The sequence below is a fragment of the Ascaphus truei genome, chromosome 1, assembly GCF_040206685.1.
Source record: "Ascaphus truei isolate aAscTru1 chromosome 1, aAscTru1.hap1, whole genome shotgun sequence".
Taxonomy (NCBI): Eukaryota; Metazoa; Chordata; class Amphibia; order Anura; family Ascaphidae; genus Ascaphus; species Ascaphus truei.
The window spans coordinates 312906209-312933731 of record NC_134483.1 but is presented as its reverse complement, the minus strand read 5'-3'; the positions used below and the strand labels follow the sequence as shown (position 1 = coordinate 312933731).

At 38.6% G+C, this 27523-nt stretch overlaps 1 protein-coding gene across 1 annotated transcript; it reads left to right on the top strand.

Moving 5' to 3' along the window:
- The first annotated feature begins 1784 nt into the window (after window positions 1–1784).
- LOC142496893 (transmembrane protease serine 11C-like) lies at window positions 1785–24652 on the top strand. Its single transcript, XM_075604010.1, has 12 exons — window positions 1785–1896; window positions 3151–3382; window positions 6260–6372; window positions 7164–7297; window positions 9989–10056; window positions 11931–12122; window positions 13553–13591; window positions 17703–17791; window positions 19726–19894; window positions 21009–21268; window positions 21747–21889; window positions 22939–24652. Exons 3-12 carry the CDS (start codon window positions 6270–6272, stop codon window positions 23098–23100), a joined length of 1359 nt encoding a protein of 452 aa, XP_075460125.1. The 5' UTR covers window positions 1785–1896; window positions 3151–3382; window positions 6260–6269; the 3' UTR covers window positions 23101–24652.
- Window positions 24653–27523: the final 2871 nt, after the last annotated feature.

The following is a 27523-nucleotide window of genomic DNA, read 5'->3' as shown; positions in this document are numbered from 1 at the left end:
AATAAGAGCACTGCGGGTTTTCTTCAAGCAAAATTTGTTGTGCCAAATAGAAACACAACATTCCAGCCTGTAGCTGCCCTTTATCAAGTGAAAAATGCACTTTCACTTGATAAAGGCCAGATACAGGCCGAAACGTTGTGTTTCTATTTGGCACAATAAATTCTGCTTGAAGAAAACCTGTTGTGCTCTGATTCATCTACTTTACTTTCTATAATTACAGTGGACACTCTAAAGACTACATGAGTTCACACTTTTAGATCTCCCTTCCGAATATAAAAGCCAGTTCTCACTGTGAGTTGCTCACAGCCCTTCAGGCACCAAAATTGTTAATCTGGGCACAGGTAAAAACCTTGCTGCTAATAATTAGCTGTGTTTAAGGTGTAGTCAAATTAATAATTTACTTTACAAACTACCTTTTATATTAATGTAACATATTGTATTACCCACCATTTAAGTCCTGCTTTATTCACAGGCATCATTTGAAATGTAACTTTCTATAAAGGCTCATTGGTCCATATTAGATTAAGTATGTATTGTATGTTGTGTATATTATTATTATTATTGTATATATATAGTCTGATTTTTTTGCAGCTATACTGTGGGGCCAAATAAATCTATGGAGCATGTGATAGATTATGAAAAGTGCCAAACGAATATATGCGATGAAAGAAAGTGTTACGTGGTGGATTGCTTTCTTGTAACACCAAAATGTGCTGTTAAACAGTAACCCCTTAAGTGTCGGAGACTAAGAGTGGTCACATGACCGCGGTGACCCTTAGGTCGGAAAAGAGAGAGAGAAGGAGTCCTCCTTCCATTTCCCTTCACTGCAGATCTCATCCTGCATGCCATAGGAACGCAGGAGATGATCTAACCTTAATAACAAACTTTCCTTAGACATGATGTAGCCACTACATCATGGGGCCTCTGGAGTGCCAGACCCCATGATGTAGTGACTATGTCTTGGGTCACCCAGAGGGTTAAAGCCACAGTCTGCTGAGCAGTTATTTTTTTAGTTCATGTTGCCCTTTCACACACTGTTTATGTATTTCAAATGTGATGCTCTGTTCAGGAGAGTTGTTTCGCATATCAAGTATCCGGGAGCTTAAAATGGAGCTCTCCAGAGAGCCCAATGCAGTCTACAGGTTACCATGGTAACATCACAAGACAGAGATTAAGAAAATCTAAATTGTTAACACTAAGAAAACGTTATTTTTTATTTTTATCAGAGTACATGCTAAAGGGGGGATGGGGGATAAGCTACTAACAATATAGGAGTTAAACTCAACCTGCTGTCCAAACCACATGCTGAGGGAGCCTTCACATTTACCAATACTGTCACCTGAGCTGATACATTTACATGGCAAATACACCATACTCTATTCAGCTCTGCTAATCTGGTTTACCAGTGGAGATAACGGACGGACGGATTTTTTTTAAGACAATCAAACTTCCCACGTGTTTAATTTCCTTATGAGCAGCATGATTGTCATTCAAGTAGAACAATAACAAACCCAAATTCCTTCAACAAAGTGAAAATGATGTTATAAATCTGCCTGCTCATAGTTTGGATTTTACATCATCCAGTAAGATGCGCACTGTACTGTGATCATTTTATTGGATTCTATTGTTGCAACTAATATCCAGGAAGTCTCTTTATCTTGTACTGTTCTGAAACAAACTATTTCAAACCTTCCCAGCTGCCAAATGTAAATGTACAGTATGCGTCGCCTGCCGGTCATGACTTGTCAGACGGGTTTTACAACAAACTTTTTTTTTTGGTCCAGCCCATGTCACTGACAGTTAAAAGTGTCTTGTAGCTGTCTGATCCTCATAACTATAAAGTCCAAGTCATCCGAAGAGCCAGAGATCCAGCTACGAAGAGAAGGATTCCCACAGGTACGTTTTCTAATTGACCTTTAGCACAGGATTTATTGCTCAGGGAAGGATAGGCGGCTGCTAAAGAACATACAGGCATACCCCACATTAACGTACGCAATGGGACCGGAGCATGTATGTAAAGCGAAAATGTACTTAAAGTGAAGCACTACTTTTTTCCACTTATCGATGCTTGTACTGTACTGCAATCGTCATATACGTGCATAACTGATGTAAATAACGCATTTGTAACAGGCTCTATAGTCTCCCCGCTTGCGCACACCTTCGGTACAGGTAGGGAGCCGGTATTGCTGTTCAGGACGTGCTGACAGGCGCATGCGTGAGCTGCCATTTGCCTATTGAGCGAGATGTACTTACTCGCGAGTGTACTTAAAGTGAGTGTACTTAAAGTGAGTGTACTTAAACCGGGGTTTGCCTGTACAGAGATCTAAATAAGGTCAACGTGTTGTCTTGATTCTGATCTTCAGATTAACATTTACAGTATTGGTTCGTTATGTGCTGTGGGGGCTGCCTGTTTATGTGTTAATAATATGCCATTGCTAAATCTGGTGAATTAGTCTATTAGGCAGGAGTCCAAGTGTGATAATACCTGGGGAAAAGAGGTGAAGCCACTTTCTACTTATTTATAAAACTAAATTATAGTCTGTATTAATTTTGAAGAATCATCTTTTAAGTAGAAATTAATACTATTTTGATCAGCAGATAGAACTGGCATATATCTGTGAAACAGAAAAAGAATGTCTAGATGAATGTGGTTCGCATATAATGTGCTTCAATTCAGTGCTACTGGAGAAATGCTCAGCATGTTAATTTTTTTTTCACAAGATACAAATAAATAAGACAGATACTTTAAAGGGGATTTAATTATTCTAAGGAAGTCAATAAGACTGACAACATCTTTAACTGTTACAGTGCCCTATAACCGTACCTGATAGATCACGGGCACGCCCCGGCACACCAGAGACCCTATTGACCAAGCGGATATGTCATGATTAGAATGAGTTTTCTAGTTGATGATGGAGCTAAGCAATCCCACTGAGTGCTCAAACTGATCAGAAAAATGTAGAGCCCCCTTCACTTTCATATATATCAGCTGAGGTTGATCAAAGCCTTGTGATCGCTGCTAAAGTGATGAGTTGGCCACAAATACTCAGCTGCCACCGGCTTCCAGCAAAGTAAAGTTTGAAATTGTTTCTTTTTAACCAGCTACATGTGACTGTCCCATTAATCCATTTGTCTCCTATCCCTTCACAGGCTCAAAGACTCAAAGCCCCTCCCCTCACTATTACAGTGGGACCTTCAGGATACTTAATTTGAACTACACAGATCAGCAATAGCACTGAATTTAAGACATTGTCGGCTCAAATTGAATGACTTGTAAGTGCAAGTAGTTTTTTTTAACTCTTTCAATCCAGCGCTCATAACTATAAAGTCCAAGTCATCAGGAGAGCCAGAGATCCAGCTACGAAGAGAAGGATTCCCACAGGTACGTTTTCTAATTTACCTTTAGCACGGGATTTATTGTTCAGGGAAGGATAGGCGGCTGCTAAAGAACATACAGAGATCTAAATAAGGTCAACGTGTTGTCTTGATTCTGATCTTCAGATTAACATTTACAGTATTGGTTCGTTATGTGCTGTGGGGGGCTGCCCGTTAATGTGTTAATTATATGCCATTGATAAATCTGGTGAATTAGTCTATTAGGCAGGAGTCCAAGTGTGATAATACCTGGGGAACGAGGTGAAGCCACTTTCTACTTATTTACAAAACTAAAGTATCACGACTTTTTAATTAAAAATGTGTAGTTTCCTTTACTTTTTAAAGAACAAATTATTATTATTATTATTTCCCCTTTTTTAATTTTATAGCATAAATATACTTTTTAGCTTTTTAAATAAGGTCCAAAGAGCTTTACTTCAATGTTTAGTATAAATCAGGCGAAGTACCACTAAATATTTTTTTAAGCCACTTCACACTCTGCTTACAGGTTATTTGAAAATGAATCCCTTGATTGACAGTCTATATTAGTTTTGAAGAATTAGCTTTTACGTAGAAATAAAATATTATTTTTATCTGCAGATTGCACTTGTGTGAGATTGCACAAAGTCTTGTTTTTTGGTATACTTTTTATATTTGTATGATATATACTAATTAGTTTTTAAGCAAATTGAGTTTTCCCAGTAATTAATCTGGTGCTGTTCTTTGGTGCTTGTTGTACAATTTTGCAACCTGCAGACTGTAGTATTTAACACCTATTAAATGATAGCCATCATTCAATAGGGAATCCGTAGATGCAGATAAAAAGGGTGATGTATCAAGACAAATTTAGAGCAACATTGACTAAAATTGCGGTATTTTCATTTTCCGTCTCTTTGTGTCCGAGTTGTTTGCCTTGTGTGTGGTAGCTTGCGATTTGTGGCGCGTCAATAGGAAGAGTTACATGACGCACAGAATATAATGAGATATACTAAATGTTGTGCCTCTCCGTCTTTGACATTTAATAGTTTTAATATATTTGTGTGAAATCCGCCAAGTCAAAAGTGGCATTAAAATTTCAGGCTAACAATTTGCGTCAGATGTAAGAAGCACTTACGTATATTTAGTGCAAACGCAAGCAGAAAATGGAGATATGTGTAAAAACAAAGTTCTATTCGCACTTTCTTTATGTTGATACATTTCCCCTGAAGTGTGAATAGCTTTGACAATGTTTTACTGGATCCTTTCTGGAATCACATTCTTCTAACGATAGGAAAGTCTATGTAAATCCGGGTTTCTAGTTTCATTGGGAGTTATTTATTTAAGTCTCCTGGTGACCACTGAGACAAGAAGGCTACACCGAGTCTGGCAATGATTTAAAAAAGGAAAGTACCTTCTAACTTAGGGAGTCATACAATAATATCAAAGTGAGCTATAAGGTCAAAAATACAAGATCAAGTTTATTAAACATACATAAATAAACCCCCAACTATACAATACATACAAGATGCTCCGTCGGAGCAGTCAGCCTGATCTACCTGTAAAAAACAGACAGGGCCCATGACATCCTGATATTTCATAAGGGCCCCTGGCATGCCAGGACCCATGCTGTACCACGCATGTCATTATGGCACTGTAAAGGTGAATTGCTATTGTCCAGGAATTAACAAAGGGAATATTGAATATAATGCATGGCGGTTTCTCTCACGGCAGCCAGTGTCCCCTTTTCATACCAGGAATCCCCCAGTAAATATATCCTGAACTGGAGGGTTCACTTTGGTTCTGCTCTTGTATCCCAATGGTTGTGACACCTCAGCACTGCCAGATGGGCTCGCAGTGCATGACTTTGGAGTGTTACATGTTGCGCTAGCAGAAAAGGGGATATACTTACTGTACTTCAGGGGAATTGCTACTTCACAGAAAGAAGCAACAGGACTGGTGCTTACAGTAGTATGAAGTAACAGCAATCACACAACATACATCTGTAAAGCAGTGATCTCTAAACTCTTCAGTACGAGGGACACTGTATATTCTACAAATTCTCGCAGGCCAAAGGAAAAAAATATTTTAAAATATTTTTTATATATTGATATATTTTATAAATTATTGAATAATTTTTGTTTGGATCTTTTTGGGGGTAATCAGCATGATATAATTCAGAACAAACGAGATATGTGACAATTGCAAAGAAAGGATGCAGTGTTTACACTGGGAAATTATATATAAAGAGCAAAAATATATATTTTCAAAGTTGCTGCGGAACGGATAAAATCTTGTGGGGGGCCTGATGTGGCCCCCGGACCATAGTTTGGAGACCTGCTGTAGAGGAATAGAAAATAGGCTTAAAGTGACCCCATGTGGTTAATAATGGAAGTACAATAAAACAGAAACATGTAAAATACACCTAGATATCAGACAATCATACAAGTGATTAAACTATATGTAATAAAACAAAAGCATCCCACTCAACCTTCAATAGAAAAGTGTCTTCTTTTTTTCTTGCAGATAGTTGTAGAACAGTATGAGGGAGCAGGATACGTTACATGTCAAAAAAAATCAGTAAAAAGATAAATATAGAGTAGTATTGCTAATACCAAATAAGTAGATCGTTCTTTTAATCTTCAAACATTATACTCACATAAATATAAGTACAACAAGCATGTCCCACTCTGAGAATCAGGTGTATGGATTAAATCCAGTCTTGTCTAAGATGGCATCTTGGATCGAGCGCTGTGTGGCTATACTTAAAATGTAACAGGGGGGGAAGCCTTAGCACAGACTATCTGATCGCAGTTTAATGGTATATTAGTTTAAAAAAAAAAAAATGCGCATAAAACAGAAATCTTATGTACTCTTTTACACCATGTAACTCTTTGTCATGCTTTAGGTTGATTGCTATGGCATCGTTGACATGGAAGATCACATCAGCTGTTATCGGCCTGGTCATCGGCATCATACTTGGTGCTGCAATTGCCGCCATCGTAATTTTTGTTGTTCTTGGTAAGAATGTATATGTTGTAACAAAACTGAGATTTGTAATGTTGTGTGTTATAGAGGAATTAGCTTAGAGACGCAGTACCTATTAGGACAAAAGTGAACTAAGGACAGGGGCATGTTTAATAAGAGAAATGTACATTATTTATTATTTCTAAAATGAGAGAATTTTAAGTATTTTAAAATCATTTTCGAAATGTTTACCATTCCCATGGTAAGCAAAGTCTTGGGAAGGCTTCTCCAATCTTTATCAAATGTCCTTTAGTAACAAGGCTGTTTGCCAGTTCTCAAAGCCATAGGTAAATTGTGCTCCTGTGTTTGTTCTTTGTCTGTAATTATAAAACCATCATTAGCCAAACAGATAAACATAAGTAGCTGATATGCTTCAATTCAGTGTTCCTGGAGAAATGCAACACATTCATTTTTTCACAAGATACAAATAAGTAAGAAAGTTACTTTAAAGGGGATTTAATTATTGTAAGGAAGTCAATGAGACTGACAACATCTTTAACTGTTACAGTGCCCTATAACCGTACCTGGTAGATCACGGGCACGCCCCGGCACACCAGAGACCCTATTGACCAAGCGGATATTTCATGATTAGAATGAGTTTTCTAGTCGATGATGGAGCTAAGCAATCCCACTGAGTGCTCAACCTGATCAGAAAAAAATGTAGAACCCCCTTCCCTTTCATATATATCAGCTGAGGTTGGTCAAAGTAAAGTTTGAAATTGTTTCTTTTTAACCAGCTACATGTAATTCTCCCATTAATCCTTTTGTCTCCTATCCCTTCACAGGCTCCAAGATTCAAAGCCCCTCCCCTCACTATTACAGTGGGACCTTCAGGATACTTAATTTGAACTACACAGATCATTATAAACAGAGCAATAGCACTGAATTTAGGACATTGTCGGCTCAGATTGAAAGACTTGTAAGTACAAGTGTTTTTTTTTTACTCTTTCAATCCAGCGCCACTGGTGGACATAGGCCCATATTTAACAGGCATATTTCCACAAGATATCTGTCAGTATATCCATGTGAATGAGAGATAAGGTGTTTGATGGTCGAACACCACTTAGTAATCGTGGGCTGTAATATCTAAACAGGAGTGTCATAAAGAATTAACACCAATTAAAAGGCCTTTGTTAGGAAGAAAGGCAACTAAGGAAAGTGATATGTTTCATTCTGTTTGTTAAATGGAGGCGACTGATACCTTCAAAAATATATGTATATGTATGTTATTTTAATTGTAAACCAAAGCTTTTACGATATTTATCTATTTAATGTCTTGATGAAAAGACTGTTTATCCAGCCTCAAATAAACAGACCAATTGTTGTTTTGGTCTCTGTTTGTATAGTAATTATGAAGCCATCATAAGTGAAACAAATAAACATAAGTAGCTGATATTCTTGAATTCAGTAGACACAGAGAAAAGTAATATTTTTCACGAGACACCTCTAGGTCAGGGTTTCCCAAACTTTTTTTTCCGTGACCCGGTTATTTTTTAACTTCTTTTTCGTGACCCACTAAAAATGTTATCGCCTATACTGGCCTATAGGGCCTGCACAGACACACACACAGCCACTGATACACACACACACACAGCCACTGATACACACACATACGCAGCCACTGATACACACACACACAGCCACTGACACACGCAGCCACTGACACACATACTGATACACACACAGAGCCACTGATACACACACACGCAGCCACTGACACACACACGCAGCTACTGTCACACACACCCAGCCACACAGACACTGCTACACACACAGAGACACTGATACACACACAGAGACACTGATACACACACAGAGACACTGATACACACACAGAGACACTGATACACACACAGAGACACTGATACACACAGAGACACTGCTACACACACAGAGACACTGCTACATACACACACAAACACTGACACACACACACAGACACTGATACACACACACTTACACTGATACTGATACACACAGACACTGATTCACACACAGACACACACACACACTGATACAGATACACACAGATACACACACACACACTGATACACACACACACACTCGCTCTCCCCTATACGCACACAGACACAAACAGTGAATTACAGGCAACGACGGATGTGAGTGACTGGAGGGGGGGCCAGGGACACTTGGGTGGGAGAGGGGGGGGGGCAGGGACACTTGGGTGGGTGGGAGGGGGCCAGGGACACTTGGGTGGGTGGAAGGGAGGGGGCCAGGGACACTTGGGTGGGTGGGAGGGAGGGGGCCAGGGACACTTGGGTGGGTGGGAGGGAGGGGGCCAGGGACACTTGGGTGGGTTGGAGGGAGGGGGCCAGGGACACTTTAGGTAGGGGGCCAGGGACACTTGGGTGGGTGGGAGGGAGGGGGCCAGGGACACTTAGGGGGCCAGGGACACTTGGGTGGGTGGGAGGGAGGGGGCCAGGGACTCTTGGGTGGGTGGGAGGGAGGGGGCCAGGGCCACTTGGGTGGCTGGGACGGGGCCAGGGACACTTGGGTGGGTGGGAGGGAGGGGGCCAGGGACACTGCCAGGGACACTTGGGTGGGTGGGAGGGGGCCAGGGACACTTGGGTGGGAGGCAGTGACTGGGTGGGGTGACTTACCTCGCCGCCGGACGCTTTCCCCTGCTGCCCCCGATATCCCCTGCTTCCCGGGACGGGAGGTGGGCTCGGGAGGGGGTGCCACAGGAGGTGAGCTCAGGAAGCTGGCCGCGGGGGGAAGCGGGCCACAGTAGGAGCTTGTACTTCCACCCTGCCCCATGTAACGTGCGGGCCGCAGAGGAGCTGGTACTTCCTCCTCCGTCCCACGTTGGGAGCGGGGGGGAGGAAGGGAGCGGGGGGGGAGGAACGGAGCGGGCCCTGCTTGGCCTGCGCAAGCGCGCGGGACCGCGGGCGGAATCGCCACCATATTTTTTTAAACTTGATCGGGGGGGACAGGAGACACCGCGCGGCCAGCCTCGCTGCGACCCTGCAATTTTGGTGCCGTGGCCCGGTGCCGGGTCGCGACCCACCATTTGGGAAACGCTGCTCTAGGTAAAGCAGGTACTTTAAAGGGGATTTAATTATTCTAAGGAAGTCAGAGTGATTGATTATTTCTACAGATGTAAATGCACAAATATATATTACTGATATATGGGACTTTGCCAGTAATAATTAGGTGAGGTATCACATGACTCACACATTGTACTGTATACATTAATATACTTTATCCTTTTTGTACAAAATGTGGTTGCTTGTGTTGCAGTGGATATTGTACTTTTTACATGGTAGTTTTGTTTAAGGGGATTTAATGGATGTTTTTGCCATGAACGGGGATCTTAGCGATACATTTCCAACTTGTATCTCTAAGCTTCAATGGGGGTTATTTATCAGACCTCCCACGTTAACTCTGGGGAAAAACAGGTGAACAAATTGCACCAGATTTACCAACAAACTCCACTGGGAGACTGATAAATGAACCCTAATATGTCAAGATAATAGTATCCAGGCAAGAGTGGTGCAATCCTTTATCAAAAGATCTGCACCCGTTTATTTGCTTTGACTCCTGCTCAAATTAATTTATTTTTATGACTTTCTTTTAAAAAAAAAAACAGCTTGACACGACATTCGAAAATTCAGACCTAAGAAACCAGTACAACATGTCGCAAGTTATCAGCCTAAGGTATGTTACCTACATATCTGCCTATTCTGTTTAATATTGTATCTTTAATAGTCCCTAAATGGATTATATATTGAAGGGAATGAGAAAGAACACTTATGAGCACATTCGCATGTCTCAGAGGGGTCCCCAAACCCACCTTAATCAATAATCAGACCGCAGACAGTGCCGCTACTGCAGCCAGGGATTCTGGGTAATGACATGCAAATGATCACGTGTTTTTTTTATTCACGTTAACTTGGATCCTTTTAAGCTTGTTCTCGCTGTTATACAGCACAGTCATGGTAAAAAAAAAAGTGCATGGCAAGTAAACCTACTCACAGACAGCTTTTCCACCTGTTGGGACCCTCAGATTGAGGATGGTTACTGGCATTTGTTTATGGAGCTGGTTGCAGCTACATACTAGGTACACAAAGAAGTTGAGGGATGTAAAAACCGTGACGAAGGCCTCCATAGTATAGAGTATGTTTGAGCATGTTCACATTCCTCAGGCCGGTCCACAAACCTGCCTTCGGTTTGCTGGCCATGTACGTCTCTGACCCTGGCTTTGCTCTAAACGTTTTGTTAAACAATAGGCATGTGGTTCCAGGCCTCCACGTAAAAGTGGATTAGATGCATAAACTGATGCTCTGAGGGCTCATTTGCATGTTATTACCCAGAATCCCTGGTTGCAGTAAGTCATGTATAGTATCCTGCGTGATTATGAAGTCAGGGTTGTTACTGTGCACTTTAGTGGGGTTTTTTGTGTTACTTTTACTCACAATAACTTTTTATGTACATGTTGAAAGGGTGGACCGGGGTGGAATTTATCAATCTCTTTGGGTTGCAAGGTATACTAAAACACTTCAACACATTTTTTTTTCAATTACGAAACCACTTTGATCACTAGCACCAGACAGGACAAGGTTGTTGAATAAAATTAAGTTTATTCTGGCATGCCAGCAGACAAAACAAAGATATACAAAACAAGATACAATACCAACTGAGGGCCTGGGGAGTAGACTCTAGCCTTACTAGGTGCAGGGGTCTGCTTGAAGATGGCTTGCCCTGTCCGTTTCTTGTCCTGGATATCAGAGCGTTGATCACACAGCAGCCCCTCTGACATGTATCTCCAGCTGGTCATAGTCAAGATCCAAACTCCTTCACAGAATGTCTCTCAGTCTCTCAGATAGATTCTCTGATCAGCAGTGCCTCTTATAAAGACCTTTGTGGCTATCCTTTACATGGGACAGGGGCTGTTGGCCAATCAGAGCAGACCTGATTGTCCACTCTTTCCCACTCACGAAATGTCTTTAACACCTCACTTTTCCCAGCCTTTGTCTCAAAACACATTTCTCTGCAGGAACCTCAGCTTATTAAATCACAGTGTCCCCGCCATAGAAATGTGCACATGCAAATCACATTACAAGTCTGCTATCTTAGAAATGACCACACACAGTCACATATTCCAATTTAAACTTTACAGAGCTGACTCCCAAATCACACCACAGAACAATGTTGATTCACTAAACTGGGGAATAGCATTTACAGGGAGTAAAGTGCTTTGGCTTACACAATAGTGCATTATACACTCCTTGTTCTCCCCCAGATATTAAAGTACATTTAGCCAAAATAAGCCTTACATAGATGGCCAAGTTACATGGATTTAGGAGTAGCTAGCTGGGCTTCATTTCAGTTTTTGTTATTTTTAGTATGTCATTCATCGTATCCCCCAACTTCTAATGCATCATTTACATTGCCAAGTCTGCTGTCAACTTATAATGCGTGGAACCTGCAAAATGGCTCCTTATATTTGAAAAGGGGGAAACATTTTAGAATTGATTAATTGAAGAGTTGCATGGTTTTGATATAACCTATATCTGTTTTTTTTTTTTCAGCCCTGGAAGTGTTGTGCCAGAGTTTGTTTTATTATTTTACGTCACTAACCCTACTAAGATTGGACAATCAACAACTGACCCCGTCCAGAAGATATTCTTTGAAAGTTTGAAAAATACCTCTGGGACACCTTTTGTTATTGATCCGGCCTCTCTTCAATTAACAGGCAAGTTTCTTATGTATGCTGCATGTCTGTATGTATATCTTTAGTTATATAGCATACATAGCACTTCACAGCAGTAATAGACGTGACATAATAATATAAAACATAAAGGGGAGTAAGTGCTTGAGACAAAAGTAACATTGAGAAATGAGTCCCTGCCCCGAAGAGCTTACAGTCTAAGTGGTAAGTAGGGAGAACGTACAGAGACAGTAGGAGGTTGTTGAGTTATACACTGCTCATTAGTTTTTTGGGAACCCAGGGATAATGATGGGCTCAACTTTCCAACAAGTCCACGAAATTGTCAAATATTGTATTTCTAGTCACGTGTAAAAATTTAGCAAGACCGTGAACACTTTCAAATGTTTGAGAGAGACTCCATAAAAAATAAAATTCCTCTCTCCCACCTACAACCAGGAAACGTACTTAACTCCTGGTGAGGCATATTTAAATAACAATAATATATACAAAGATATGTAAACTATTATATATGCACATATGCAAAAATCCGCTTATATGTGCACATAACATTCTTAATTCAATATGCCTCACCATAAATTGAATACATTAACTGGATAGATAAAATAGATTAGCTCTCCCTTTCTCCTGCATTTTTACACTTCAGATAAACACGCAGAACGTTTTGCAGAAAATATGCAAACTGAACATTGGGGAAATGTAGTTATACAATGGGTATATATGCTTGAAAATATTTTTCAAGTACGGTGCTCAGTAGCAGAAGAACCATACGTCCACATGTCTATATTAATAATATTATGAACAGTCTCGTATGGATAAGTAGAAATGAAGCCTAGTGAGTCTCCTAGAACTGGTGCATGTGTAACTCTCCTAAGGTATAACTCAGCATAACTGTCCCTCTGATGACATCCAAACAGTATCCAATGCAGTGGCAATCTTGTGATGGTATGTCAATAAGGACAGAAACCCAGGAGTAGCACTCAATAAACGATCCAGTATTCCCAATCCAAATAAAGGGGAGAATAGTACTCACATATCGGCAAGACATCCATATGCGTGCATCACGTCAGGCAGAACAGGTAGGGATGATCCAACAAGGAAGAGCGGAGCACAGCTGTAGAACAGTGGGGCCACACACCGGCAAGAAGGGTTAAAAATAAGCTTTATTCCATAGTGCAGTGGTGAGGTGGAACACGAAAGTGAACTCTGACCCAAAGTTACTATACTGCTGAACCTTAGTGTCCCTTAAGTCCGATTCATTGCGTCAAAGAAGATCAAAACAGCCATTTAAGTTCATGCGTTGGGTGGAGGGAGTCGTGGTTTTCTATTTACCCTCAGGTTTCTGTGAAGTAAAAGAAATGAGTTATAGGAGTTTCCCATACTAAATATTTAAAAAGTTCATAACTTTATTTCTAATGATAACCCCCTGCAAGAGGGGAATGCAACACATTGCTCAGCACAATCTCATTCTGTTTTCTCTTTTAGGAATCTCTGCCGCTGCTGCAATGAAACGGTCCTACAGAGGTAAGATCATGAGCTATATTTCTTCCAAGATCTGTTGCGATGTGTTACAGTACTACTGATATTTATTAAATTATTATAATGCTGCCTTCTTCCGGAGGTGCTGTCAGTTTTTCAGGCAGGTTTAGAGCTCCAGCATCACGCAAATCAATAGGAAGCCACAACAGATTTCTTTGTGGCTTCCTGTTGGTGCCCATGCTGTGGGATACACATGTTATTCGAGACAATGAGGATTACTTTATTAATTTATGGATGTCATTTTTGAGGTACTGTTATACGACTACATATTTTTGTCATGTAAGCAAAACTAGTAAGATTCATCTGGTTTCATTTTCAATTGTCATGTAATGGAAAGTTAGGGTGATCGATCCAACATGCATAAAGGAACAATTATTGTGTTAAAGGAATTGTTACACTCAACTAAGGTGCAAAGAAATACGATATCTCTGTCCCACAATGTACATTTCATTTTTGATTTCTTTGATTCTTGAGGCACACGTAGCCAAAGTTAAAATACCAATTCACATGTTTTTATTAAATCCGCATTCCTGCCCCTTTGACTCCCCCAATTTTTTTAAAGCCTCTGGTGGGTCCCTGGAGCTGAAAATAATGCGTTTCAGTTTCAAGGGCTGCCCTGGATCTCACACTGTCAAAAATAAAAATAGGTTGGGGTCATACAGTAAATGTAATTCTGACATAATACCAATGTTGTTATTTACATTACATCTGGTTCCATCATTAGATTATCACAAACTAGTGGAGATTTAGGTCATTTAATGAATAACTTGATTGTTATCAGAAATCCAAGCTCTTGGTTAAGAGGGTGGGATCAGTAAATTTGTGTTCTACATTCCCTGACACAAAGCATAATCCACAAAGTTATGATGAGCCAACGCCTTTTTAAAGAAAAGAAAAAAAAAGTGTTTTTTAATTAGTAAACTTGTGTCCCTCTGAAGTGTTCTTCCTATTACACGCCTGTTATACATGGGATATTACTGGCAAAGCACATGGGATGTTTATGGAAATCATCCCCTTGCTTTTAAACTTCCAGAGCTTGTATTAGGCAATGTATGGGTGTGTTTGTTATGCTGTATATTTTGTCTCAGTGCTCAGAAGGTTTTAGTTTTCAGCAATCTGGCCAATTTGGATGTAGATGTTGCCTATAGAAAGTATAACATGTGGACCCATTTGTTTATATATATATCTCAGAAGCATATGTTTTAAAAATAGAGTGCGGTCACTACACTATAGTGAAAACAAGAGTAAATCGTTACTCTGTAGTTAGCAATAAATTGCAGGCTCCGGTGCAAATAAAAAAAGCCCGGACGTTGCTTGAGGGACAGGTAATAGGACATTTCATTAAACTAAATATAAAGTGAGAAGTGAAGTGCCCTGAAGCTCAGTAATAGGGCTGGTGCCTTTTCATGTCTCTGTTACTGTCATTATAGCTGTGCTGTTAGAGAAAGCATGACTTTTTACAGGTGACATGATGATTGACAGCAGAATTAGCTTTCCCGGGTGTAGATGCAGTGTAGAATGCAGAAGAACTTGGCTAAATAAGGCTGAGGTGTGGTCATATATGTGACAGCTACAATTCAGTGCACAGTCACGTAAATTTGTAATACAAACCGAGGCAAATATAATGCAAGTACAGATTGTAACCCCTTTGCTGCCAGAACAGAATAGATGCTTTTTGCTATTTGTGCACTGCTGACCCCTAATGGTTTTTAATCACTGCACAAATTCACCAAAACCCAATAATACACATTAGGACACTTTGCTTGCTGCATACATATTAATACACTGATGCACACACAAAAGCACTGATACACAGTCTAAATATAGACACAATGATGCACAGAACCCATGCACACTCACACATGTACAAAAGATACACACAGACACCCACATGCCTATATTCTGCTGAACTTGTGAAATGTCTGAGCTTTTAACTTATATGGGTGCTACATCCATGTTATAATATGTTGGAGGATGTGGTGTTTACAGAACTTTGTAAACAGTAATGTAGCCTTAAATGGCAGATGATATTATTTATACATCATTGGTGGGACCCCTTCTAGTTTACTGTGTCCATGTCTGGTATGGGTTGCAGACCAGCGAATACCAGTGCCAGTGTTAAACTATTGCTGATACACATAATAAACCCTTTATTGAAAGACAATCATTATCTTTAGCTGTTTCATGCAATATAAAATACATCTACTAGAACTAGAAGCATGTCTAGGATGCCTACCATCATCTTTATAGAGCTTGTTTCTGTAAATCCTGAACAATGGCTAGTTACTTATTTACTCAGCATACAGGTCAAATGTTCCAAACTTGGCGTCACAAGCATGAAATACTATGGTATCTTAAGACATTATGGGGCCTATGATAATATTCACATTTTTATTGTGCGTCAATTTTTGTGATAAAAAGTAGTACAGACCTTCATGTCATAGATACAGTATGAACGCTTTATAAATATATATATATATATATATATATATATATATATATATATATATATATATATATATATATTGCTGAGATTGTTGTTTAAAATACATTTTGACCTATTGCCTCAGGTTGAATACCGGATTGATACAATTTAAATGAAATCAGAATGATTTGTATTTATAATATAATAGAAATACTGTGAAAATAATACTTTTTTTTTTAAACCTATTCAGTTTAGTACATAGATGCACAAAATTTCCTTGCACCAAGGTTGTGCCAAAAAAGCAATTTGCAATGCATCTCAATACAACCCAGTCCTTTGTCTTTACCAATAATATACTTGAAAAGCCTAGGAGGCAAATTTACTAAGAAAACTGGTGCATGGATCAGTGCAAAATTGATGCAGTTTTGCAGCAAACAAAATGGCACCAGATGCATCAAAGCAAGAAAAAATATATATTGCTTTGTATTGGACTTTTTCAAACATTGTGGTTTTTTTTTGCCACCTATGAAAACTTTGATAGATAACCCCCTTAGTTCTCTTACATAGATACTTTCCAATAATGGTGTTTTATACTGGGCAGTATTCACTCCTGCTACCCTCGGTGATTGCCTATGTGTGTCCTGGTATTCACTGCTAGTGTTTGCAGACGGCAGTGAGGGGCAGCAGCTGTTATTATTGGGCATTCCATTAATGTTTTTTTCATTCAATTGCAGTTTCAGCTCGCGCCGCTGGCTCCACTGAAGGGACTTTTACAGGTGTGTATCAAGTGGACACAATTACATTTTGTGCAAACCCAACTACTAACATACTGTACCACAAGCACTTAAGATCTTCTATTTACTGATACAGTGTAATTTATCCATTACTAAAGCAATAATATGATTCACTTTGCACATGCCCTGTGCTGAAAAAGACAAAGGAGATGAGAAAGGGTCCTTGCGTGGACTAACACTTAGAGGAGTAATAATGACCAATCCCGAGGTACTGTCACACACAAGGATAAATAATGGGGCTTATGCAGAGAGGAACGTTATTGAATGTGAAAACGGCAAGAAAATAGCCACAGAATTGGAGCAAGTTATGGTCGTATGCTGAAAGCTGCGTTACCTCATTTTTCTGATGAGATTCAAAATTGCCAAGTTTTTCTGGCTAGATTGAACTCACTATAATATAGGGCAGAATGGCGAGTTGCAGTGCATCTATGCTACCTGCATACCACCCTATTTTAACATGGCGAATTTACCAATCTCTCCACGTGTTTGGCAATTTTTAAAGTAAAGAAACCTGCTGTGGCGAATTTTATGAATCTCTCCATGTTCTCTGCAGGACAAGCTTCTCTGGTACGTATTTTCGCCAAAAGATGGGGCTATTTCCCTTCTCTATCCTCTCTGCATAAGCCCCAATGTCACTTAGCTTTGAAGTGAGTAGACAGCCTTTTTTCCATTATAATATTTATTCTCAAAATTCTGATGACCTAAACAAAAACATAACAGCTCCACAAAAATAAGTATGATTCTTTTCAAGGGGCATCTAATATTTTTGATGTCATCTATGATATCAGATGGCTGAAGATTGAGATTCATTATAAACTCTGTGACTTTTACGTATGTTGGAACGGAAAATAAATATGTCCTTTCCCTCACTGCTGAGGTATAACAATGATAAGATGAAAGCCAATGAAAAGGTTTGGGATGTTTCAGGAGAAGTAACAAATCAAAATCCAGAGCCACACCTTCCACGTATTCATTAAGAATTACCTATGCATAAAAATTGCAGTTTAACACATAAATTACATTAAAATTACACCTAATTTGCTGCTATACCTGCCGGAAATTGACAGTGAGAAATCTCACCTCCCTTTGGTCAGTGAAATGGGGCTTTCGGAGGAGACCAAGGAGGGTGCTCATTAACTATATATTATATACCTCCAAAAAAATAATCTATACTTCATGTGGTGACATACATGTGAGCAAGCCTGAGATACATGTGAAATATCTCAACTTTAAAATATTAATATATTTTACATATTTCCCAAGTATCTTTGGTTCGTTCACTGATACCTCCCCACTGATACCTCCCCACTGATACCTCCCCACTGATACCTCACCACTGATACCTCCCCACTGATACCTCACCACTGATACCTCACCACTGATACCTCACCACTGATACCTCACCACTGATACCTCACCACTGATACCTCACCACTGATACCTCACCACTGATACCTCACCACTGATACTCACCACTGATACCTCACCACTGATACCTCACCACTGATACCTCACCACAGATACCTCACCACAGATACCTCACCACAGATACCTCACCACAGATACCTCACCATACACGTTAATATAATTAGAAGTATATGAATCGATGGGCATTTTATCTTTCTTCCTCCCAGTCTCACCTCCTCCTGTAAAACCCTAGTTTGCCACCTGAAGAAGTAGTCAATGGGATATTTGGTAAAAAAAAAAAAATGTCCAAACAGCTGCTATGGAGTATGCAGAATTGCTCCCCTACTTTTTTATGAACATCATAAATCTCTTTCTGTAGTACAGTATAGTGTCACCACTACGTAACCAATGGTAAAAATGTCTCCAGGATCCGTATGGTTAATAGAACGCTGTACTGTCTCTAGGGATGTGCAAACCTGCTCATGCTCAGTTTGCAAAAGTGAAAGTTTGAGAAAATGTTCAGTAGGACTTTTAAGCTCAGAAATTTTTAGTGAAATTGTCGAATTTCAGCTGAACTTAACCACTATTTCTAAAACACATGCTCCAACACTTACTTTTCAGGCCTATTATAGGTGTATAGTATACTAGTCTCTTCCCGTATGCAGTATTTTAAGGCACCAATCTTAGTTGCTAAGTGGTGGGACTGTTCTTTTAGCCCTTTGCAAAATGTAACCATATGCATTAAATGTAATGAGAATAGATTTGTCAATGTGAGAATTCTTCATAGCAGAGATGGACAACATCAGGTGTTAAAACAGTATGCACCAGAACCATATATATTACAAAACAAAATTCAGTACAAACCCCTTAAGATTTTTAGAGTCAAAGCCCACAAATTATTTTCAACCAGAACACCAGGCCAAGTGTCCATCTCTAGGTATTGCCATGTATTTTTCAATGATTTATAATTTTCAGTTTCTAATTGTTTACTGATTTCAAAATCATGGTTTATTGTGCTATTTTTGCATTTCCCTGCCTAATGTTGAGGTTTTTTTTTGTCATAATTTGGTACAAATCCAAAATCAGAGTTTTAGACAAACAGAGCAAAAACCAAAACTCGAGTGACAGTGCCTACTTCATAAATGTAATAATATTTATATGGAGCACAAGTATCTTCTTCATACTGTATTCACTCATAAAGGATCGCTAATTGTTTTTACCATTTACATTTTTTTTATGAACCTGCAGTACCACTTTCATTTTTTTTAATTATCCCCTTATTTTAAATCAAAGTGAAATAAGAGACCAGTAAATGCATCATTTAATCTTAGAAGAATTCTCCTATTGACCAATTCTAAGGTCTTACAACCCACTTTCTAACTAATCTATTTTCAGTACACTTAATACATTCTGTTTAATTTGTGCAATTTGGCTAAAGGGGAAAGTAAGAAACTACATTGTTTGTAACAATGACACATTTTCTTTTTGAACAGGTTGTGGAAAACGAAGCCTGAATTCTTTAAGCAGAATAGTTGGAGGAACAAATGCATCTCTGGGTGCATGGCCTTGGCAGGCCAGCCTACGACTGAAGGATGTACACAAATGTGGAGCCACTCTGATCAGCGATACCTGGCTCGTGACTGCTGCTCACTGTTTTGATATGTAAGATGATACCTATGTTTTCTTACTGAGTGTAAAGCCAAACATGAATATTTGTCAGCTTATTCCCCGCAATGTCTTGAAGGGGTATTCCAAGCAATATCCTACATGTTATTTTTTTTTTATAAATAACGTCTGTAGTATTAGATAATACTTACTGCATTTGTGTATTTAGTCAACTTTAAATGCCATTTTGAATTACTGTAGTTTGAATATACTGAGCTTCCTTTGATTTCTATAGCAGGTTTAGCCCACCTCCCCAGCAGTGCAAGATCTTTGTAACAGTTTTCTGTTTATGATCATTTGTTACCAATATTCCTAGCAGTTTGAGTTGCAAACTGTAACAATAGATAATGTTACCTAAGTAATATAAGGATTGTGACGATCAGGGGTAATCTGGCCTGTAATAAAGGGGTTATACCTGGCTAGTTACCCCTAATTTGTGTGGGAAGAGAAAGGGTTAATGTATAATGTACTATGTATGTGTATTCCAAAACACTTTTATTCCCTGTGAATTCAATTCCCAAGTCTAGTTAATTAGGCAAATGAGGTAAAGTGTTTTGTGATCTATGGGTAAGCACTGTGTTTAATGGGCTACATATAGGTGACTGATACTTTTATTTTTTTTCATCAGATAAGTATTTTTTTAACACCTTTTAATGACTCCATGGTAATTTTTTTTTTTTTAGTATTTTAACAATTTATACCTAATCTCCAGAGAAGGTCTCAATTATTTGAACCATAAGAAAACAGAAACATATCATTTTTTGCACAATAAATAAGTATATCGTTTTATGATTTAATATTTCCATGCAAGCAATTTAAGAGAATAATGTATTTAAAAAAGAGCAAAATCATTTTTTTTTGTGTCCACTATGTGGGAATGCCCCTATAAGGCACATTAATGGATATTACATTTGACTTATCAACATTTAATAAATATGGGTGAATATTTTTAAATTTTGCACCCCCTAAAGGTATTTATATGAGGCCTTTTCCATGATCACTAAAAGATAAACCTTTAAGATGTACTGGGATATTTTCTTTGTTTTTTAACATCCAAACACTCAGAATGTATCTTTAAACTGATTACATAATCCCCTTCGTGTTTCCTCAGAAACAACGATGTGAAATCGTGGACAGTGGTGCTAGAAACAATTTCTTCAAATCCCAAATCTGGATTAAGAATTGAGGAACTTATTGTCAATGAAAATTACACCATCGAAACACACATAAATGACATTGCACTTGTGAGACTGTCCACTCCAGTCCAATTTTCATGGACTATTCGGCCAGTATGTCTACCGAAGACATCTGATATCTTTCCTGATGACACATCATGTTTTATCACTGGATGGGGAGCACTTAGTGATGGAGGTTAGTATTAACTAAGTTTGTTTTATTAGAACTCGAATGTACACTTCCCATTTAAAGCCAAAATTATGTGTAAATACACACACAACGAATAAGCAGTAAAGTACCAAAATCAGTGAGATTTAGGGATTCTGTATCACAAAGCGATTTAATGGAGAAGTTCTCATTTTTATTGGTGAAACTCTATCTAAGTCTGAGATTTCTTATGGGTGAGATGGGTCAGACTGACCCTTAATCAGTGACATGCTCAGAAAATCAACGAGAAATGACATATCAGTATACAGTAGGACAGATAAAATACAGATTTAATGTTCTTTAACATTTCTTACCATCATTGCTGTTTTTTTGTTTTTTTGCATTGCTCCCACTGCAATCTCCACAACACAGCTCACACCAACAGCAACCATTCCATGTGCCTTTTCTGTTTCAACCTGATGTGAAAATACTGAGCAATGAGTAATGGGCCATGTTTTGTTGTCAGGGGCAATATCTCCAGTTCTACAGCAGGCCGAAGTGAAGACCATTAGTTCAAGTATATGCAGCAGTCCCCAGTTGTATGGAGATGTAATAACGCCGGGAATGATCTGTGCTGGTTATATAGCTGGACTGATTGACTCATGTCAGGTGAGTCTTGAATATTCGGGTGACCCAATGAGAAGCATTATGAAGGATTTACACACTTTATAGACAGACTAGCTTTGTGGGGAGGTATTTTCTTTGAATATTAGTTGTTTTTTGTATTCTGTTGCTGTTAGATTGGGAATGCTAATTTTACTACCTGCAGCAAGGGGAAACTTTGTCACATAGCATTCTCCCACCTCATAGGTTAGTATGATTCAGAGATATAATAGGCAAAGTAGAAGGACACTGATGGTCCAAATCCAGATACCAATTTCTTGGAAATTATGTAGTACTCTGTGGTTACAAGAAGCATATGAGTATTGTAGCTCATCATCATAATAATATAGGTTATAGTCTCTTTTCCCCTTAGAATGGCATGCACCCACAATGCCTATTTAAAAAACTGTTCAGTTCCCATGCTTTATTATTTATTAGTATCTACATAATGTTACTCATTTCCAGATCCTTCAACTTTTATTAGCAGCTATCGTAGTAATCAATGCGAAGATATTTGTAGTATTTGAACCAAACATCTTACTATTACCAGATTCTCCTTTTTTACAATGTGGCAACATGGTGATTGTTTCAGTTGAATACGTTTTTAGGCCTAAGGGGATGATTTCAACCGGGTGAATTATTTCTCCAGTCAGAAAGCTGCAAGTTCTTTTGCATGTGTTATCTAAAAATAGTTCAAGGTTCTAGTAGTCATATTGGTCCTGGAGAAATGTAGTTTGTTATACTTTTTTAAGGGAGCATGGCATGACATTATAGTATACAGTGCTTTAAAAACCTCACAGGTTGTTCATTGAGTGTACTGGAAGAGACCTGTGAGGTTTCAAAAACTTGAATACTCAAATTTCAACTATGAAGAACCCTTCTGCTGGTCCATTCAAATGTATCACAACCTACAACAATTATTTTGTTCACGAAAGGGTAACTCTAATTGTCCTATTCTCTCAAAATAATTGGTAGCAACAGTTTATTATTTTTGAGCATGTCTTTCAATAAAGACAGATTTAAACTAATCCACTTATATTTTCTTTCTGCCACAGGGAGATTCCGGAGGTCCTCTGGTTACCTCAACATCTGACAACACATGGTTTCTTATTGGAGCAGTGAGTTTTGGATATGGATGTGCTCAACCCAACAAACCAGGTGTCTATTCCAACATTGTCTTTTTACGGAACTGGATAATGGAAAAGACAGGTGTCTGAAGCACCACTGAGGAGAGCATGTGGAAATCAAAGACTATATGAATATTCTTAACTAGCACTATTTTATTTTATGACTACCTGATTTCTTAGCACAATGAGAGACTCTCTCATATAAAGAACTTTTGCAGTTACTTCAACTCCCATGTTGGAACCAACAGCAGCAACAAGTGTAAATACATCATCATCCTCAATGTGTGGTGCGGCAAAAAATGTAATTACCAAGGATGCAGTATCATTGTTTGTCTTAATGCGCTTAGAGTTAGAGGAAAGAACATGCCTATTCATACATAAAGACTGTCGCAAAAAGCTCTGAGGAAGATGGTCATTATTCTTTAAAGTAGCAATCCCTCCCATAATTCTTTTTTCATAAATATTATTTGTTTTACGGGGTGCCGAAAAAGAAGAACCATTGTAATTCCAGTGCCAAAACCGTAACCTTTTTAAATTAAAAGATTGTCTGTGGTCAATAAGGCACAGCTGTGATGTCACTTCTTATGATGTCATGGCTCTCATTGGGCCACTAGAGTACGACTGATCGCAGTGGCCATATTGTTCTCCTGGACAAGAATTATTTAAAAGTCAATTTCTTTCCAAACTGTGAGTACCAGAGTTCAATGGCGACCCCCCAAATCAATTAATGTAAAAAAAGAAGTGCTTCGTTAATTGGCTCACAAGCTTGTGGGTAATAAATGTGTAACACTGGCAATTTATCAAAATATAGTCACTCCCCATATTAACATCATGAAGTATAGTACAAATGAATATACTTTAAATCACTTTGTCCTTTGGAAGACATATGCATCTGTTAAAAACTGTATATACATTTTTTTGTTATTTATTTACATTTTCAGGTCAATTTAAAGAGGTGTTTTTTTCTCCCCACATGGCATCTGGCATATTGAGTAGTGGATTGACTTCCATTGCCATCATGACGTGGAAATATTTCACAGTGTATGTCTATCATGTAAGCTAAATAGCATATTTACAATCTTAGCACTATCACAATATACAATGATGGCATTTTGGCACCAAAATGTGAAAGATGATTTTTCTGCTGTGTTTAGTCTTTATAACGGAGTTAAACTTTTTCGGTTCCTGTTATACAGGATACAGGGTAATGTATTACTCATCAAAATGAGTCAGTGATGTTTTTCTCTAGGCTCAGGTTATTTATTTTGTTTGTTTGTTTACTTATTTAAAAAAATGTACCAGGAAGTAATACATTGAGAGTTACCTCTTGGTTTGAAAGGTGATGTATTTGAGTTTTTTTGCACAAATCTGGAATAGCTGGAATACAGTGTGTTCCACTTGCTTTCCTCACACTGTACAGCAGCTATGGAGTGAATGTGTGCAGTTAGTGGTTGCTGAAATCATCAGGGCCTTCTGCTTCCAGGGACTACAAATATATGACAAATATCATAGGAAACGACCATTTTTGGTTGACAATTTTTACTGCTAAGGTAGTAACCATTATATTTATGTGTGTTTTATTTAATGTACACTATTATTTTGTAAATGTTTCATCTATAGTCTTCCAATGTTTTATTTAGTTGGAATATTTCCTTTTTATTTATTTATTTAATTATTTATGTATTTATTTATTTTTAAAAAGACATTCTTATACCTTTTTTTGTTTCTATAAAAGAGTTGTAAATCATAATGAATCTGTAACACTCGAATAAATTTTTTTTACTCGAATTTATGTCGAAACCTTTTTGTCTTTTATTTGAGAAGAAATCTAGAGAATGCACAACGTTTTAGAGGTTAATATCCCTTCATCAGGGAAACATAGTGATACATACAAAACTGCATATAATATATATATGAAAAGAAAAAGCAAGCACTCCAAGTCAAAAAATCCGTAAGGCAGGGTGCTTGTCCCATAAAAAATGTAGAGTGTACTTTACCATTCAAATGAACAGCAAATAAAGAGGCAGCACTCACAGGTAAGTATCCAAAAAAATGTATTAGAACAGACACATACAGAACCAACTTTCGATCCGGGGAGGGATCTTCAGGGGTGTGTGCAATGAGGACCCTGCCCAGAGTGACTTTTATACCCCAAACCCCAGTGTCCAAATCACCAGAAAGCAATCAACAATCAAACAATCAATGGCATCCATGTGTGTGTTTAGTAGAGTATGCTGTGGGAACAGATTTGTTACAATACTGTCAGTTAGGAATTACATTGTATACTATGTTGCATACTGTGCATTTTTTTTACTGTCATAGTCTCATCCAGGCTCTTGCTTTACACAGACTGCAGCCTTTGATCTTCAGCATATCCTTATTGCCCTATTTCATTAGTGTTCATCATTCACTGGTTAGCTGTATCTTTGAGTTGGGTGGGAATGCATTATGTTTGCTCCCTCTCCCAGTACTGGGAAAGCCGGGTGGGTTGCCTCTATTGGCAGTTAGCTTAACCTTATTGTGGTTAGACTACATATATATATATATACATGTGTTAGTATATTATAGAAACATATTTACAGTTTCCGAATTATTCGTTTCTCTATGTGTATATGAGACGGTCCACTATATGTTTTTTAGTGCTTTTATTCTAGTCTGTTAGTATTGTTCTTGTTCACAGTTTGCTTAATAAATTGATTATTTTTGTACCCACCTTTAAGAGTGCCCTACTGTGGAGTTTCTGGTGGTCCTTTCTTGTGGGACTCACCATTTTTCTTGTTTGTCACTAGTATTACCTTTACTCCAGGGAGCACCGCCTGGTATTAGACAGGTTTATTGAGTGGATAGTATTATCATATAGTAGTAGTTCTTTTTCAGTCCTTTCTTTTCTTTTGTAAACGGGTTAGTTGGCCAGCAACAGTTATAAAGGCTTATGCTGGTGTATAGTTAGTTTCCCTAAAAGGTATCGGTTTCATTTTTATGATTTTGTTTTCTTAAAGTGACAGGCTGTGTGATAAATTGTGTCACTGACATAAGAGCAAACTGCTGAAGGTCAATGGCTGAGTGCCTCAGACATGTATCTGTTAAAACTGAAGTCCCTTAGTGGGATGAAATAAACCAGTCAGAAGCCTGAATTAAGTAATGTAATGCTTCATATTATCCTTTTGTCTCGTTTATAACCCTAGAGGACCGTGTCGCGAAGAGCCCAGACAGACATCAGCTCTACATAACAGTACCGTTTTATGAAAGTGTGAATAAAAAATACAAGTTTAGAGTTCAATCACCGAATAACAAGCGAGTTTATTGGTGTACAAGTGCACACGGGAGCCCTTTAAAAACAAATCTGTCTGACAGGTATACGAAATAAAATATACCTGGGGCCTGCTATTTTTGTGCATTCTTTACGGGGGTGAATGTGAGAAAGGATTGCAATCTCTGATTCTACCACCTTACACTTTAAATGTGAGAAGTGGGTTTTATCTGTGACCCCACCTAACTTCTTAGTACTTTCTCATGGCTGTACACAATACTCCCATCCTTTGCAGCTGGCGGGCTAGTATCAACAAACTTTTGCTGAGAGCAAAATACTCTTTCACCCCAAGCTATGCTTCCGTGTCATACCTTCCAAGCAGACAAACTAACTCACAGAAACAGAACACATCAAAATGGATGACAGACAGGGAAAATAACAGACAGAACAAAATGGCTGACAAGACCAGGCAACCAAGATGGCTGCGAACAAAATGGCTGCTTAGTGGTGTTTACTTGAGACCCCTATGTCACTTTCTCAGTCCCCCCTTTTTATTCTTAAAACACTTCTTTTGAGAATTATTGGTATGTTGTTAGTCCAGAGACACATAGGGAGACACATATTGTATTTTGGGGTGCTCCATCATCTGATAATGCTCATTCGTATAAATCAGAGGAAGAGGGTGATTGCCCTTTGCTGTCATAGTCTTGTATGGCACAGCAACCAGAATGTCTTCCAGAGTTAGATCACTGTCATTGGCATCTTCTTTCTTCAGGGGACTGCTTCTGCTTGTATCTGCCAAAAGTGGCATCAGATTGGAAGAGGGGGTAGCACATTTGTGGATCATACCTTTGCAACAAGTGACACACACACATATATGACAACAAGTAACATTAACACACACAGCAAAGCATTCATCAGTTTCGCTCCCAGTGATCCAAGCTATCCGCCAATCCCCAAAGGATCCCATTCTGTGTCACTTCCCTTTCTAAGTCTTCCTTGAATCTCTTCTATGTCGTCCAGTTCATGGTGTACTTTGCCACTCTGATCTTGGATGAAAACACAGCATTGTTCTTTAATTAGGGCACATACACCTCCTTTTGAGGCTAAAACATAGTCTAAAGCCATTCTGTTTTGTAGAGCCATAAGCCTAATTTGAACCTGCTCTTGGTTTAGTGATGCAATAGCTGTAGTTGTATGATTAAGAACATCATCTAATACATCTTCTAGTATATTGAGTCTGTCATATAGTAACCCAACTCC

Coding starts and splice junctions, on each gene's coding strand:
- LOC142496893 (XM_075604010.1), top strand. CDS start 6,270: ATGGCATCGTTGACATGGAAGATCACATCAGCTGTTATCGGCCTGGTC. Junction 7,298..9,988: donor CGGCTCAGATTGAAAGACTT/GTAAGTACAAGT, acceptor AAAAAAAAACAG/CTTGACACGACATTCGAAAA. Junction 10,057..11,930: donor TCGCAAGTTATCAGCCTAAG/GTATGTTACCTA, acceptor TTTTTTTTTCAG/CCCTGGAAGTGTTGTGCCAG.